A 15,900-nucleotide genomic window follows, 5' to 3' on the forward strand; every position below is an offset into this window, starting at 1 on the left:
GGAGACTTGGCTGATGGTCTTAACTCACGAGGGAGTTCCCTTAGTGATTTCCAATCCACTGAGGGATGTTCTTGATCTTTTCAATCCACTGGAGATGCTTTGAGAGTTCTTGTGTCTTCTATCTTACTGAGGGTATTTTTGTCATTTTTGGATGAATTTTTGAATTTTTCTTTTCATTTACCCCCCTTCTAGGAGTCCACTGGGGATATTCTGAAATATATATATATATATATATTTGCTAAACTACACATAGTTTAGTAGGAGGCCTAAACTACACATAGTTTAGTAGGAGGCCTAAACTACATGTAGTTTAGTTATCAGACCTTTCCACCTCTTCATTTTTCTCCAACAGTTACCAATCGTTTCTTTTTCTTCTTGCTCTTCTTTATCTTTTTCAACTCTTCATATTCTCTCTAACTCCTCAACTTCCATCCTCCCTCTACAAAACCTTCTGCCTCCTCTTCATTTCTTTATCTCTCATAATCTGATCATCTATTTCTCTCCCAAACTCTCTCATCTTCTCCATGGTGCCCAAGTCCAAAACCAAGAAAACCTCCTACTTGATTTCTGGTGATGTCTTCAATCTAACACATTGGAATGGGGCTATAAGGCTAACTGAATCCCCTCCATTGACATATAGGCCACAAAATCATCTCTTAAAGGGTGCAAGGGCCAAATTAGTAAGTTTTTCAAACTTCTCTCATTTTCAAGTTTTGCTTTGATCTTCCATTTTAATCCATTTTTAGACTTTTAAATGCTTGAGTTTTGTTGTGTGATGGGTTTAGATGAAAACCTGATGCCTTAGGACGGGTCGGAACATGTTTAGGATGAGTTTTGATCAAAAGTTAGCCAAAATATCGAGAAGCCCTCTCTGTCTGTGCGCATGCATCGAGCATGCATGTGCAGCTTGTATTCACGTGTACACATGCTTCATTCTTGCGTACACGTCTGTGTTCATTAGTTCATATGGATACAAGGTCCAATATGTGTACGCATGCAAGGACCCAGCACACGCATGCGTGGGCCTACATGCGCATGTTAGCACTCAAAAACCTTAATTTTCATTATTTTGACTTCTTTTCACCTATGTCTTTATCCAGGGGAAATTCTCATGTTCTCTTTTCATATTTTTGCAAATCCCACCCCCTTTTTCAAATAAGGGTAGCACTAGTCACATCTCTTCTTGGTACAAGGCCTTGGCTAATGACTCAAAGGCCTTGGTGCACACAACCGACTTTGAGCCCATCCTCCGTTTGCTTCCAAAGAGTTATACTAGTACCATCTTGGTGTAGTCGCTGGCTGAGAGGTGGTGGGACATTACCCACACCTTACACATTACTGAGAGGGAGATGACAGTGACTCCCCATGATTTCCATTAGATGATTAGCCTTCGATGTGATGGGTCACTCCTTAATTTGTAGGTTGAGTCAGGTATACAGCTGAGCATAGATCTGGTAGGGTGGAGGCACACAATAGAGATTGTTCGTTACTTTGAACTTGAGACAAACCACAGACCTCTTCCTCAGGAGATGCCTGAGGATTATGCCCGGATGGTGGGCAGATGCCTGGCTCTCTTCCATGAATTCGGGGAAGCTCAAGAAGCTAACTGGGGTCAGGCTTGTCTTGCCTAACTATACTCATCCCTAGACATAGTCAGTCGGGGGACTCTACGCTAGCTGGTGGGGCCTTGGAAGCTCCTTAAGGTTAGTTCTTTCTTCCTTCTCTTTTTGTAGCTTCCTACCAACATGTACTTTATTCCTTTGCAAACTATGTTCCTCCATATGTCATCTAGGTTTACAAAACTGCTTCTCATGCTTTTGTAAGCTATGTTCATGTCTTTATCTTGTAAACTATCATTTTGCAACTGTCATTTATTTTCTTGCAAACTGTCATCTTGCAAATTGTGCCTTCTCTTTTCAGTGTTGTGTCATGAGATACGGACTCATTGCTCATGGAGCGGAGGTGGACATAAGGAGCTTTCCTTCGGTTAGGGCTCACTTTGATGGGCATTCTTCTAAAGAGGTGAGTAGAAATTATACATTCTTTTATTACTTTCTTTTGCATGTTTCCTAGGGTCCCCTTTCTGACCCTATGTGTTGTCACAGGTCATATGGAGTTCTTGCGCCAATGTTCCTCCTGCTACAGACCCTAACTTGGAAGCAGTTGCCATCATGGCTTCTAGGATTACGCAGCCCTTAGAGAGTGTTGGTTTAAGGGTCCTCTACTTGGTAGAGAGGGTCTATTGTCAACTGGTGGGCGTGGATGCACCGCGGGTTCCGATGGATCCTCCATAATTCATGCTTGCCCCGCTTTCCATAACTGATGCTAAGTACTATTGTGGAGGAGTGACATTCCTTATGCCGAACGGCTCATGGATGACCTGGACTATGTCATGTTCAATGAGACTCGTCTCATGCCCTCTCTCTCTACGAGAGTATATTCTTTCTTTTTCAATTTCCTTTCTCTTCTCTTGCACTTTCTTGCACATGGTGAAACTCAACGGTGATGATTATGTCAGGGTGCGGCTTGTCCTACTGGTGGTAGCCTTATTTACCCCCCTCATCTACCTTGGTTGATTATGCCTACGACCTTGATGGCTTTGCTCGAAGGCGTCCTGTGGGACGAAACCTGAATGTCATGGGTTACCCTTTTCTAGATGGCACATAAGCAGTGAGCTCTATTTCATCCTTGTATTGTATTTTCTTTTCTTCCATCTCTCAACACTTGTTCTAAGACTGTCTTCTTTTCAAATTCAGCCCACTTTGGAGGAGCATGAGGAGCTTGTTTGGCTTGCTGGGAACCTCAGGCTAGAGGTGACCGAGTATTCTAGGTAGATTTATGGTCCTTAAGGGTTTGCCCACCCGAGAGATGATGATGATGATGGTGACAATCCAAAGACCACCCCCAACTATCGGCCAAGGAAGAGGCATTACCAGTGATGATCCTGTAGTTCAGATAGAGAGACACAGACCTAGACACACAACATATTTCCATTTTTTAAAATTTTTTTTATTTATTTCATTTTCTTTTCTTTAGCATTTATTTCTAAACTTTGGCTTTTATTTGAGACATTGGGTTGAATTTAAAAACATCTTTTATATTTCTACTTTTATTTAGGACATGTACTTATTTACAACTCATGGGAATTTTTTTATATTGTCTTGCTTTTCTCTTTTCATTGATGCTTGAAAATCTGAGCTTAAGCATGCCTTGAGTAATCCTCTAGGTCGTAAGAATTATGAGGGAAGCCTTGGTGGAGGAACCATACTCCAAATAGGAGAAGGAATTCGAATTTATGTGCCTGCTTGCATGTGCATACGCACACATGCGTATGCAAGTGTTGACCATGCGTGCGCATGTCGCCAGGCAGAAAAACCCTAGCTAACTCTCCTTAGTATAAAATAGCTGACTCTCCTTAGTATAAAATAGTTGCAGAAGGCCTCCAAATCTTCATAAAACATATTCTAAGCCCAGAAAACACTCTATAAGGTCCCCAAATGGCAGAATTCACTCCTTTAGAAGTTTCAACATGGATTAAGAAGCTTAGTCCCAATTTCAAAGATGCATCTTGGTCTCTCTGGCATTCCTTTCTATCATCAAATTAGAGTGCACAAGCTTCTTCTCCGAGTTGTTACTGAATTTTAGATCCTTACTTGGCATGTCTTCCAATTCAATGGCATGGAATTATGCCCCGCTCTTGAAGAATTTGGTGTAATCATGGGCGAGCCTAACCTTGGTACCATTATTCTTCCCACTTTTGAAGAAGATCTCTCTAACCTAGCTCATCAACTCTTAGGGGTTCCTCTAGCTATGGCCAAAAGATGGTGCACACTTGATAAGCTGAATGTTTAGATGGTTTTCAAGTATTTTTCTCAGTAGGATGTCCCTTTCATCGGGGTGAAGCGTTCTCAATATCTCAATGCTTTTTGTCTTTGCATCCTTGAGAGGTACTTCTTGGTGCATGAGACATCTTATGTGGACAGGGAAGCCCAATTATCATTATCTTGGCTGAAACTCTCAATGGCTTGGATGCCATTTATAAAAGAGAAGTAACATTCTTTGCGGGGGGGTCCTTTCCTCCTTCAGGTATAATCTCTAACTTTTGCCTAGGTTCTCAACCTAGCGGGATTCCTCTAATTTTTGCACGGATTGCCTTTTTGTTTTCAACCCATCGAGGCTCTTTATATTGTCTTTGAATATTTCTCTCTCTTTTTCCTTTTTATCTCTCATTTTTTTGCTCAACACTCATTCTTTCTTCTTTTTCTCCTTCAGATATGGCTATATAGGAGGCTCCAGTTGCTTCATCCTCCCACTATTTCTCCTAGTCAATATCTGCCAAAGTATTATTGTGACCGTAAGCCCAAAAATAAGAGATGGATCCTGCCGAGTTCATTGAATTCCTAATGCGTCTCTCCCCTTTAGGTGTCCAATGGGTGGTGGAATGGGGGTGCATCACAGACATGGTCAATCGTGGCTGCAAAGGTAACTGTGTTCTTTTGGCTGGGCTTTTTCGTTGCTCTTACTACTTTACATGTCGCATTGCGAGGCAATTTGGAGATCGTTAATGAGCTCCTAGTGATGATGGTTCCTTCCATACCTTGGCATTTACTGAGAGGGTCTTGGGCAGAATTCGCAAAACTTGTTCATAGAGGATGATAACTAGGGATGTCCGCTTTCCTCAATTCCTCCATCCAACTTTGGGGTACAAGGATTGGTTATCCACTAACATGAGGTTGGTTTATAGGGAAGAGAAGGATTACAAGAAGTCAAACAAAAGAAAAAGGACTGATTGACTACCTTGATATGCCCTAAATTTTACTTTTCTGCACTTTATGATTCTCATGTCTTTTCTTTTGAGTTTAATAAAGGATTGGAATGTTCCAAATCTCCCATGGAAACAATTTATTATCTTTTAATTTGAGCAATAAAAGAATCAACCATTTTATTATCTTTGCTTATTGTCTTTATTTTTCTTTTCTTCATTTTTCTTTTCTTTTTTCTGTGCCATGTAACTTTTTCCCATGACGTTCTTGTGAGAATTTTTGCCATGCCCATGGTCTTTTACCCTATCTTTTGCCTAGATTGCCCTTTCGGGTTTTCAACCTTGTTAGAACATATGTGATTTGATGTTAGGAACATATGTCAACATTTTATGTAGTTGGCTAATCCTTTGACAAAATGCACTCTACTTGTAATTAGGTAGATTTAGAATGAGTTTTATGCTTCAAGAAATAAAGTTTTAAGTTCAAGTGTTAAAGCCATGCAAGTCTGTCCAAGAATCAAGTGAGAAAGTGTAGAATTTTAAAGCTCGACAGCTAGCATCTATCGAAGTTTAAAAGCTGCTAAAGCTCGTGGCTTGACAACTAGCTCGATAGATGGCTATTTATCGAGATTTATGAAATTTAGTTTTTCAATCTAATTTTCATCCAATCCGTGAATGTATGTTTAGGCTTTCTTTTTTCACAATCCTAAACATAAATAAGGATTATTTTAAGGGCCGTAAAAGGTTACACACAGTTGCATAAGAGCACAATTCCACAAGCGTGAAGAAAGGTGTGACCGGAAATCTAGTTTGCCCTAGTTCTTCTTTCTCTTGAAGAAGCTGCTATGTTTGTACATCGTAGAGTTTTGTGACCAAGCAACTTCATGGTCTTCATCGTGTGATGAACTAAAAAACTTTGCAGCCAACATCCTTCTCAAGTTGGTGATCAAGTCGCGTATTGGGATCCATGCAATTGGTTATTCACGTACTAGGAGCCGTGCATTGAAAATGAGAGATTGTCACTACTAAACGAGTCCAATTGGGTATTGGAGCAAAGGCTCAAGTGTAGGTTGGTATAAGGTACTAGGATTCCTTTACTTATAACCACTTGTTGTGATAATAATGGATTCTCGAGGGTGGTGACCTTAAAATCACTTGGTGAGGTTTTTGCCATGTAGGTTTTCCCCATTCGTAAACAAATCACCGTGTCAATTTAATTTCCGCTGCATACTTAGTTTATTTGGTGATTTCTTTGTGCTGCCACATACATTGTATGTTAATTTGATTAATTAATAAACTTGACTAATTAATCAATTAATTCATCACAAGGGGTTAATACGTTTTTAGCCTATCAAACCTAGCAGGGTTTCTATGCCTTAACTTTTGCCTAGGGTATGTTAATTTGATTAATTAATAAACTTGGCTAATTAATCAATTAATTCATCACAAGGGGTTAATACATTTTTAACCTATCAAACCTAGCAGGGTTTCTATGCCTTAACTTTTGCCTAGGTTGCCCTTTTGGGTTTTCAACCTAGCAGGCTTTCTCTCTTTCTTTCAAATGTTATACTTTTGGAGTCTATCCATGTTGATTGAGTGAAGCATCTCTCCTCCATCCAAATCTATGATTCATATAACACCTCCTGTCATGATCTCCTTGGTAATAAAAGGCCTAGGCCATCTTGACTTCATCTTTCCCCTTGGATTGAAAGTTTCGTCTCTAAGTACCTTTAGGACTAGATCTCCTTCCTTAAGGTTTCTAAGTTTCACCTTCTTATTAAATGCTCTAGCTCTCTTCTCATCTATCAAAGCCAACTGTTCATATCTTTCCCTCATCCAATCTTCTTCTAGGACTTTGGTTTCTACTATCACCCTCAAAGATTGTATCTCCACCTCAATGCGAAGTATTGCTTCACTCTTATAAACCAAAGCGTAGGGGGTTGCCCCAGTTGGTGCACGGATAAAAGTTCTGTAATCCCATAAGGAAAACAGAAGCTTTTTGGCCCAATCCTTGTATGTCACTACCATCTTGGCTAGGATATTCTTGATGTTTTTATTGGTTGCTTTTATGGCTCCATTGGTTTACAGTTAGTATGGTGAAGACTTGTGATGCTCAATGTTGTAGAACTCCATGATCCTTCAAATCTCTCCCTCAAAGTGGGAACCATTGTCTGAGATGATCTCACATGGTACCCCAAATCGACAAATGATGTTGTTCTCTATGAATCAAGCCACATGTTTGGCTTTTAATACATAGTAGAAGGCTACCTCTACCCACTTGATGAAATAGTCAATTGCCACTAGGATGTACTCGTGTCCATTTGAGACCTTAGAGGCTATTCTTTCAATCACATCTATGCCCCATATTGAGAAAGGCCATGGAGAGGTCATGCTGTATAGCTCACCGGGTGGTACATGGTTCAAATTTGCATATATCTAGCAATCATGACAACTCTTTACAAAGTCTACGTAATCGATTTCCATTGTATTCCAATAGTATCCCATCATTGGGATTTTCTTGGCCAACATTCTCCCATTCATGTGAGGACCACAAATTCCTTGATGGATTTCTTCCATGACTTTTTCAGCTTCTTCTTTCTTTAGACAATGAAGGTGTATACCATCATATGACCTTATGTAGAGCTGACCAAACAACATTCTCTCTTATCGGCATCGTTAGGATATACTCCCAATTCTAGAAATTTCATGATGTCATAATACCAAGGGACTCCTTCCTCTTCTATAGTCAAAACTAAAGACTTTACCTTTTCCTTGTTTACCAACTCATAACTTTGCTCGATCTCCAAAGGTCATGTCCATACTCCCTCGGGTATATCAACCATTGAGGCCAGGGTAGCCAAAGCATCTACAAACTAATTCTGAGCTCTGGGGATGATATTGTATTCAATCTTGTCAAAGGTTTTGGTTAAATCCTTTAGATATTGTTGATAAGGCTTGAAGTGTTCTTCCTTCACCTTTTATAATTTATGTGCTTGGGCTATGACCAAAGTTAAATCTCTAAAGACTTTTGCCTCTTTTATCCCTAACTCTCAAAGAGCCCCCATTCCGGTGATACAAGCCTCATATTCTACCATGTCGTTGGTTGCCTCGAAGTTCAACTTGACTACCAAAGGTATGTGAGATCCATTAGTGGTAATTAAAAGTAATCCTATCCTATTTCCATATTAGTTCACAGCTCTATCGAAGTACATCTTCCATGCCCCTTGTTCGATGTCAAATATATCCTCATCTGGGAAATCTTCTTTACCATTTTCTCTTTCTATGGGTTTCTCGGCATAAAAGTTTGACACGACACTTCCTTTGATGGTTTTTCTAGCCATATACTTCAAATCAAATTCTGGCAATAGGATCAACTATCTTGATAACCTTCCACTTGGGGAAGGCTTCACAAATAGATACATTAACGGGTCCATTCTAGCTATTATCCATATCTACAATGGTGGGATGATGTGTCTTAGATTCTACATAGCCCACACGAAAGCAAAGCATGACTTTTCTATGGGGGTGTATCTAGTCTCATAATCATGGAAACTTTTGCTCAAGTAATACATGACTCTCTCATTCTTATCATCACCTTCTTGTGTAAGCATACTTCTAACCACATTCTCTATAATCGAGAGATAAAATAGTAATGGCTTTCCCTGCTTCGGGGGCACTAGGATGGGTGGATGAAAAAGATATTTCTTGATAAGTTCAAAGGCTTTCTGACATTCATCTTTTCATGTATGGGGTTCATTCTTCCTTAAGAGCTTGAAGATGGGCTTACAAGTAAAGGTGAGCTTGGCGATGAATCGGCTGATGTATTGTAACTGGCCTAAGAATCCTCTTATCTCTTTCTCTCTTGGGTGGAGGCATATCTAAAATGGCTTTAATCTTTGATTGGTCAACCTCTATCCCTCTATCACTCACCAAGAAGCCTAGCGGTTTCTCCGCAATTACTCCAAAGGTGCACTTTTGTGGGTTCAATATCAGTCTGTACTCCTTGATCCTTTCAAAAAACTTCCTTAGGTTGGTGATATGCCCCCCTTTATCCTTGGATTTCACAATCATGTCATCAACATATACTTCAACCTCATTGTGCATCATGTCATGTAACAGATTTTAGATTCATGTTCCAGGGCATTTCTGGCATAGTAAAACTCGAACTTCGGACTATGCTATTTCTGGCAAAGTTGTAGAGAATCGAATTTTCCTTTAGTTGTCAAACTTTCAGCTTAATCTAAATTTTGAGTAGAGAGATATGATCAAAATACTAAAATGTGTTTAGATTTGAAAAATTAGCTTACTCTTATCCAAATCTCTTTTTTTTTTTTTTTTTTTAAGGATGTTCCCCACATTTTTATTTTTTCTTTTGCTTATTTTTGAAGCTAATCTAACTTAAGATCTATTTGGAATCCGTTTATTTTGCTAAAATTGAAAACTTTTTGCTAAAAGTACCATAAATAAAGGTAAAAGTTAGTTGAAATAGTACAGTAAGACCCATGAATAGTAACAAAAATAAGCCGAATATTAAAATAAGTTGGCAAAAAATAAGCTATCCAAATGCAACCTTAATTCTCAAGCAACCCTAGCTTAATTTTGAAGCAACTAACACCTCTATAAATAGAGAGACCACCAATCATTCAGCACCCCTTCTCCCCTTAATGCTAAAGAAATTCTAGAAGCTTTGCTTTAAGAATTTCTTTTCTGTTAAGTGATCATACTTTAGATTTCAGAGAGATTTATTTTCTCTGACTTCTAAAGCAATCCCCTCTTGCAGAATACATTCATGCATGTATGTTTTTATCTTGTCTCTTATAAGCATGCTTTTGTTTCTACCATATCTTTTATGAACATGTGTTTATTTCTTTCATTATTTATATAATTGTGTTCTTAATATGTTTATTGCATGCTTTTCCTTTTTTCTTTTTTTAAAAAAAAATTCACATGATTAGTTTAGATTTTAATGCACTGATTGATTAACGTGCATAAATCTAGGGTTAAATTCCTCTTTAAGATCTTAGATCTGCAAGAAAATCTATCATAAAAATTTCATTCTTTTCTACTTCTAAAAAACTAGGTCTGTATTCTTCATAAGAAATTTGATCTGTATTTTTTCAAAACAAAACAATATCTGTATTTTTCATAAAAATCCGATCTTTTTTTAAGATACAAAAACTAGATCTTTATTTTTCATAAAAATCTAATCTATATTTTCAAAACAAAACCAAATCTGTATTTTTCAACAAAAATCTACAATTTCATAAAAATTGGTTCTCTCTCAAAAAAAAAAAAAAAAATCAGATCTAAATTTTTATTATAAACTCATTCTTTCTCAACATGGAAATTTAGATCAAAATTTTTAATCAAAAAATCTCATCAAACTTTTTCATTCAAAACAAGATTGTAGATCAGGATTCTTAAATAGTATTTTAACCCTAGATCTTGAATTTGACATGACTTTTGTTGCATCTCATTAACATTTTGCATATGGGTATTTAGTGATCATTTAGAGTCTAGAAAACCGGACTTTGTCTGGGCAGAATGGGTACATAACACCTTCCCATTCTGTAACCTAGCCCCCAAACCATAGGTTTTGATTTGTATAATAGTGCTTTATCTTTATCGTTGGTAAATTGTAACTAGAAAACAAGACCATGTAATTCTTTTATTAGACTGTAACTAGGGAACAAAGTCATGTAAAGTGCTTTTCTATCAATTGTAATTGCTCAAATTAATGAGAACTCAATGTTATTCATGTAAGATGTATTTATTTTTAGTTTTTTCTTTTTTTTTTTGTAATATATAAAAAATAAGTGGCAACTCCACAAAACCCCCAAAAGAGAGGTGCTAATGCTTGTCTCTTTTTGAGGGCTTGGTCTCTCTTAGGAGCAATCTGCTGCCCCTAATTAAATGCTACTTGATTTTTGATTTTGAGAGAAAAGATGGTGTAAGGTGGAATCCTCATTATACAACATGAAAAGTTTTGTGTTAATGAGTTCTTTGTTTATACAGGGCATCAACGTAGACATACTTGTTGGAAAAATTGGTTTCGCATCTCATACAAAGCCCACAGCGAAAGTAACACAAGGATCTACTTCATTCATGAGAGATAACATATAATCTTGAATTCTAGAACAAAGAAGAGAAAACGTACCTTGAGGTAGTAAAATTCAAAAACAAAACTTGAGAATACCTTCAATCTTCATCCCAATTCCACATGTTGCCCAAGATGAGTGGTCTCTCAATCAATTCTTGAGTACGTTGATTTTCTTTTGGAAAAGTATATTTCGAAGATTCTATAGAGAAAAGCTATTTTCTCTTCTTTTAATCATGCGTACATATTAACTGCCTTAGCAATTACTTTATTTAATAACTCTTATTAACTAATAACTTATTATCTAATTAGGTTAGCCTTTTAGGCCAACTCAATTGGGCTTAAGTGTGTGGCTTGGGATGGGACCAAAGGGACTATTAAGGCTCTAACTCCAATAGGTCTCAGACTTATCTATCAATTCTTGATAAGCCCAAAGTTACCATTAATTATATAACAAGTACCACTATGGAAAAATAATTGCACTCTAGACCTTATTAATAAATTTTATCCCTAGACGCTAATATAATATCATTTAACCCGTCCATGAAATATCAATAGTGAATAAAGTCATAATAAACTGTCACTTTGTAAACAACTATTTTATTCCTTGAGTACCCAGTTTAATTTTTTATTTATTCATATTTATGAAATCTAATTTCATAAAATATGAATTTTAGTAACTCTTTACTAAAGTGGTCGGCCCTGAATAACCAGTTCTCATTAAACTTATCTCAAGAGGAATATTTCGTGTCTCTATATAAAGAGATTATGAATTCCATCTTGAGAATAGTGTTCTCTCAATACTACGTGTGGTTACCCAACATACTGAGGTTTTGACCGTTAAACTAGATCTCACTCCTAATATATCAAAGTAACTTACATTTCATGATCGAGTTCATTATCCTCTCAAGATTGAGAGTCTATGAAATTAGAAGTCGTGAGATTAATTATTCATGTGATAATTGTTAATTGAATAATTAATCACACAGTGGTCCAGTTCAATATGTCTTACACACTTAAGACATATCAACAACTCAACTAAAAGAGACTTTTATGATTAAGACAAACCATCTTAATTAATGTGTTATAGTCTTCGCAGATGAAACATCCAATTTCATCACCAACTACGAACTATATTTTAAGTTTACAAGGAACTTGTGATTTATATCTTTTGTAACTAAATCACATAAATCATATACAATGCATCTAAAGGACTATGATAATGTCTCATTAGTTCATTTATAAATAGTCTCATATAATTAAACAATTTAATTATTTATAACATGTCAATAAATTGGATTTTAGGGCACAAACCCTAAAAATACTGATCTCAAAAGTGTGCAATGTTTTTCCACCTCTTTATTTGTAGTTTTACTTTATTTTCTTCTAAAGGTAAAAAAATAATTGACAAAATGGTGGGAAAGTCATCATCGTTTTATTGATAATTTGCAATGATGAAAGGATACTTTTTTTTTTGGGAAATTTCCCCCAAACTACCTTCATCCTCTGCCTTTCTTTAGTTTTTTTTAACATAGAATTAGAAAGAAATTGTGCAATTTGATAAATTATGTGAATTCCTTTTGCTATTTTGTGCTTAGCTCCATGTCATACTCAAATTATTTAAATAGGGAAAAAATTGTGCCATATGGTTTTTGATGATATTCTTTGGTGGATTTAACATTTTTTTTTTTTTTTTGAGAAGAAGATTTAAGAATGTTGAGTTGCAAGAAATGTGATTGTAGTTTATTTTAAAAAACGAAGGAGGTCTTTGTACAATTAGAAATATAGGGAAGGACAATGTAATTTTAGTAAACCTCAACGGTGGATGGTGCAATTTTCCCACCTTCCATTTTTGGCGTTCATTAACAAAAGTCTCAATAAATGTGTTTGAAATATTTAATATATTAAATATACATGGTTATTAAATGTCTTTGCTCAGATATTAAATTTCTTGCAATAAATCAATGAACTAAAATTATTGCAATAAATAAGCTTTTTTAATATTTGTACAAATTACTTTGTTTTACATTAATAAATGTGCATTTTTAATTTTCTAGCGTTAAATATTCTTGCGTATAAAATGTACTCACATTAAAATATGTGTAATGCTACCAACACAAACTATTTTAGAACAATTTTACAAATTGCTGATGTGACTTTAGCATCTTCCAAATAATTATTAGTAAATAAAAATGTGATGTTAGTAGTGGAGCCAGATTAGAACTAGTAAAAATTTGTCATATCAATATTTTGTAAAAATGTTATAAAATAATTTCTAATTGTAGCATTACTCTTGAAATATAAGTAAAAATGCAATTTACGCCTGTTAATATTGGCTTAAAATTATTTTATTCATTTAATTTTGAAGTTGGTCGTTTAATTAGTCCTTTAAGTTTGAAGTTGATCATTTTAGTCTAGTAACTTTATCCAAAAATTATTTTAGTCTTCTAAGTTGATTGTTTTGAGTATTTTTGGATAAAGTTACCTAACTAAAATGGCTACCTTCAAATTTAAAGGACCAAAATGATTTTTGAGAAATATATATTTTTTTTTATGGGGATTTTTGAGAAAGATAGCATACTAAAATGACCAACTTAAAAAATCAAAATGGTTTTTGGGCAAAGTGAGCTAGTGTAAAATGTGTTTTTGCCATAAATATACATTGTAGAGATTAAATTTTATAAGGACATGGTGTAAAACCTATGTTTTACCCCTTCAATCTCAATATACCACATCATCTTATCACATATTTAAGAATAAACACAATCATACTCAATCAATTCTAATACTCATATATAAATCCAAACAAATTAGGAATTTATTGAGATGTTATTAGGTGTGGTAGGGTGTATTGAATTTTAAGTAAAATGCTGACGTGACAATCACTTATTAGATGGTGTAAAATATGAATTTTACACTTCATCCTTATAGAATTTAATCTCTACATTGTAATTAATTTTTTCATAGTTTGGTTTTTAAATGTCTTGCAATAAACATGTTTGTTTACAGAAATGATTCGCTATAATTAATTTTTCCTACATTAATGAATATGAATAGTTAATTGTCTAGCATTAAATATACTTCTTCTTTTTTTGTTTTAGCACTCATTAATATATCTCACGATAAATTATTTTTAATTTAGTTATTAAATGTCTATCTTTCCTTAAAAAATTTAATGTCTATCAATAAATTTAGTTATTTTTTAATTTTTTAATAAATTTTAATGTCTATCAATAAATATGCTTGGTTAATAAATGTAGTGAGTACCTTTGAAAAGTGCTATGAGTACCTTAAAATAGTGCTATGTCCACAATAGTTTCACACAATTTAGAATCTTAAAATAAATTGAATTAATTGTCAAGTCTTTAATTGCTATCTATACTAAGTGATTGTTATGTTGTGTATAAGTAAATGGTACTCCCTTCATCCCAAAATGTTGGTCATGTATAGGTGTTAAAAGATTATTGGTTAGAGTTTTTAGTGTGGGTTGCTGGTTTGTTAGGAAGTAGTTTTACTATTACAACTTTGTCAAAGGAATTTTCTTGGACGACTAACTAGCAAGCTTAAAGCCCACAATGTCAGTCCAAAATCTAATTCCACAGTCCAATATCCTTGAAAATAAACAACTAAAATTGAGTTGAATTGGGCCCAAAAAAAAATTATCCAAGGCCTACTAATTTTGATAATTTTGGTTTCTCAAATGATAAAAATTGCTAATTTTGAGAAACAAATTTATAGCCAACCCCCCCCCCCAGTCGAATCAAGGCCCATTATCCATATGAATTAAGACTTAAAATAAGCTTTAGAAAGGGCCCACAAGAACCTATTTTGAGATAAAACATAGAAAATTGTATTGATGAACAGCAAAAGAAAAAAAGATGTATACAAAGAAAAGGACTCAGCCCTATAGGAAGAGACAAAAGAAAACAACAACAAAAAAGGGTCCCAAATAACAACTGGGACATTACAAGAAGTTGTATCTCAACCAAACGGCTCAACAGATACTTAAGAATTTTTCTGGGCAGACACAAGCCGCTGATATTCTTCCAACAGACCCATTCCTCCCTCTAAAATAGATTTCGAGTGTAACTGAGTGTGTTCAAAATAAAATTTGTTGCGTGCATTCTAGATAGCCCTAGCCGCCATTGCCCATAAAAACCAATTAATCATAAAAGAAAGCTCACCAATTGTTGAAGGCTTACAACCCATGAACTTGGTCCGTGCTAATGGCCCAGTATATTCCAGAAATTAATTTAATTCACACACCTAGGCTATGTGGTTAATTGGGTCAACATTTAAATGGGTTTGGCCCATTAATGTTAAATAAAATACCCATCAACTTGATTTATGTGAATGCTTCTACAAAACGTCATTTAAAAAAAATGCCTCCACAAAAGTACACATTCAAAAAATGCATATACCAAAATACACTCTTAAAATACCTCACACTTTCATTCAAGAACGCCCACAATATTCATTCACCATTGTCTCCAAAACACAAGAGGCAACAAGTAAGGCAAATGCCTAACCAACACTCTTTCAAAGATCAATTTTCTTTTCATAACAACAATACCTATGGACGCAAGTGCCCACGACAAGTCATCCTCGTGTTTTGGGTGAGTACGCCTTGGCCGGTGGACCATGGTGGAGGGTGTAAATGAAGTCACCACCTAGTTTAGGTTTAAGAACCAAAAATATAGCGCCCTTTGTAGGACTGATCTTTTACCAGAGCACGTGTCCGGAGTTTAGGTATGAGGATGGGAAGTTATTAGGCACCCAACCCCACCTGACCCGTAGGTCGGCTTCCACTCATTATGTTCCAAATATTAATCTTAATCTCATAAAGGCATATTTGACATGTTATTCTAACCCACATACACACTAATATGCATTAAAAGTAAACAACATGTCATAATCATCCTAAGCCTAAACATTCATCTATCATGGCATTAAGAGAACCTATCCAAAGGCAGAAACATCATAAGGCAAAATAAAATGAACACATTATAACATCCAAACATCAAAGCCATGGTATTCAACT

General features: G+C 35.5%; 1 protein-coding gene across 1 annotated transcript; it reads right to left on the bottom strand.

Annotated features, from left to right (window-relative positions):
- Positions 1-6,391: 6,391 nt before the first annotated feature.
- On the bottom strand, positions 6,392-6,790 carry LOC115966685. The gene has a single exon (XM_031085864.1). It carries the CDS (start codon positions 6,788-6,790, stop codon positions 6,392-6,394), a length of 399 nt encoding a protein of 132 aa, XP_030941724.1.
- Between the last annotated feature and the right edge of the window lie 9,110 nt (positions 6,791-15,900).

Source organism: Quercus lobata, chromosome 11 (assembly GCF_001633185.2).
Source record: "Quercus lobata isolate SW786 chromosome 11, ValleyOak3.0 Primary Assembly, whole genome shotgun sequence".
NCBI classification, from domain to species: domain Eukaryota; kingdom Viridiplantae; phylum Streptophyta; class Magnoliopsida; order Fagales; family Fagaceae; genus Quercus; species Quercus lobata.

Bases quoted from the DNA above. Each gene is read 5' to 3' on its own strand.
- LOC115966685 (XM_031085864.1), bottom strand. From the start codon at position 6,790: ATGGTAGTGACATACAAGGATTGGGCCAAAAAGCTTCTGTTTTCCTTA.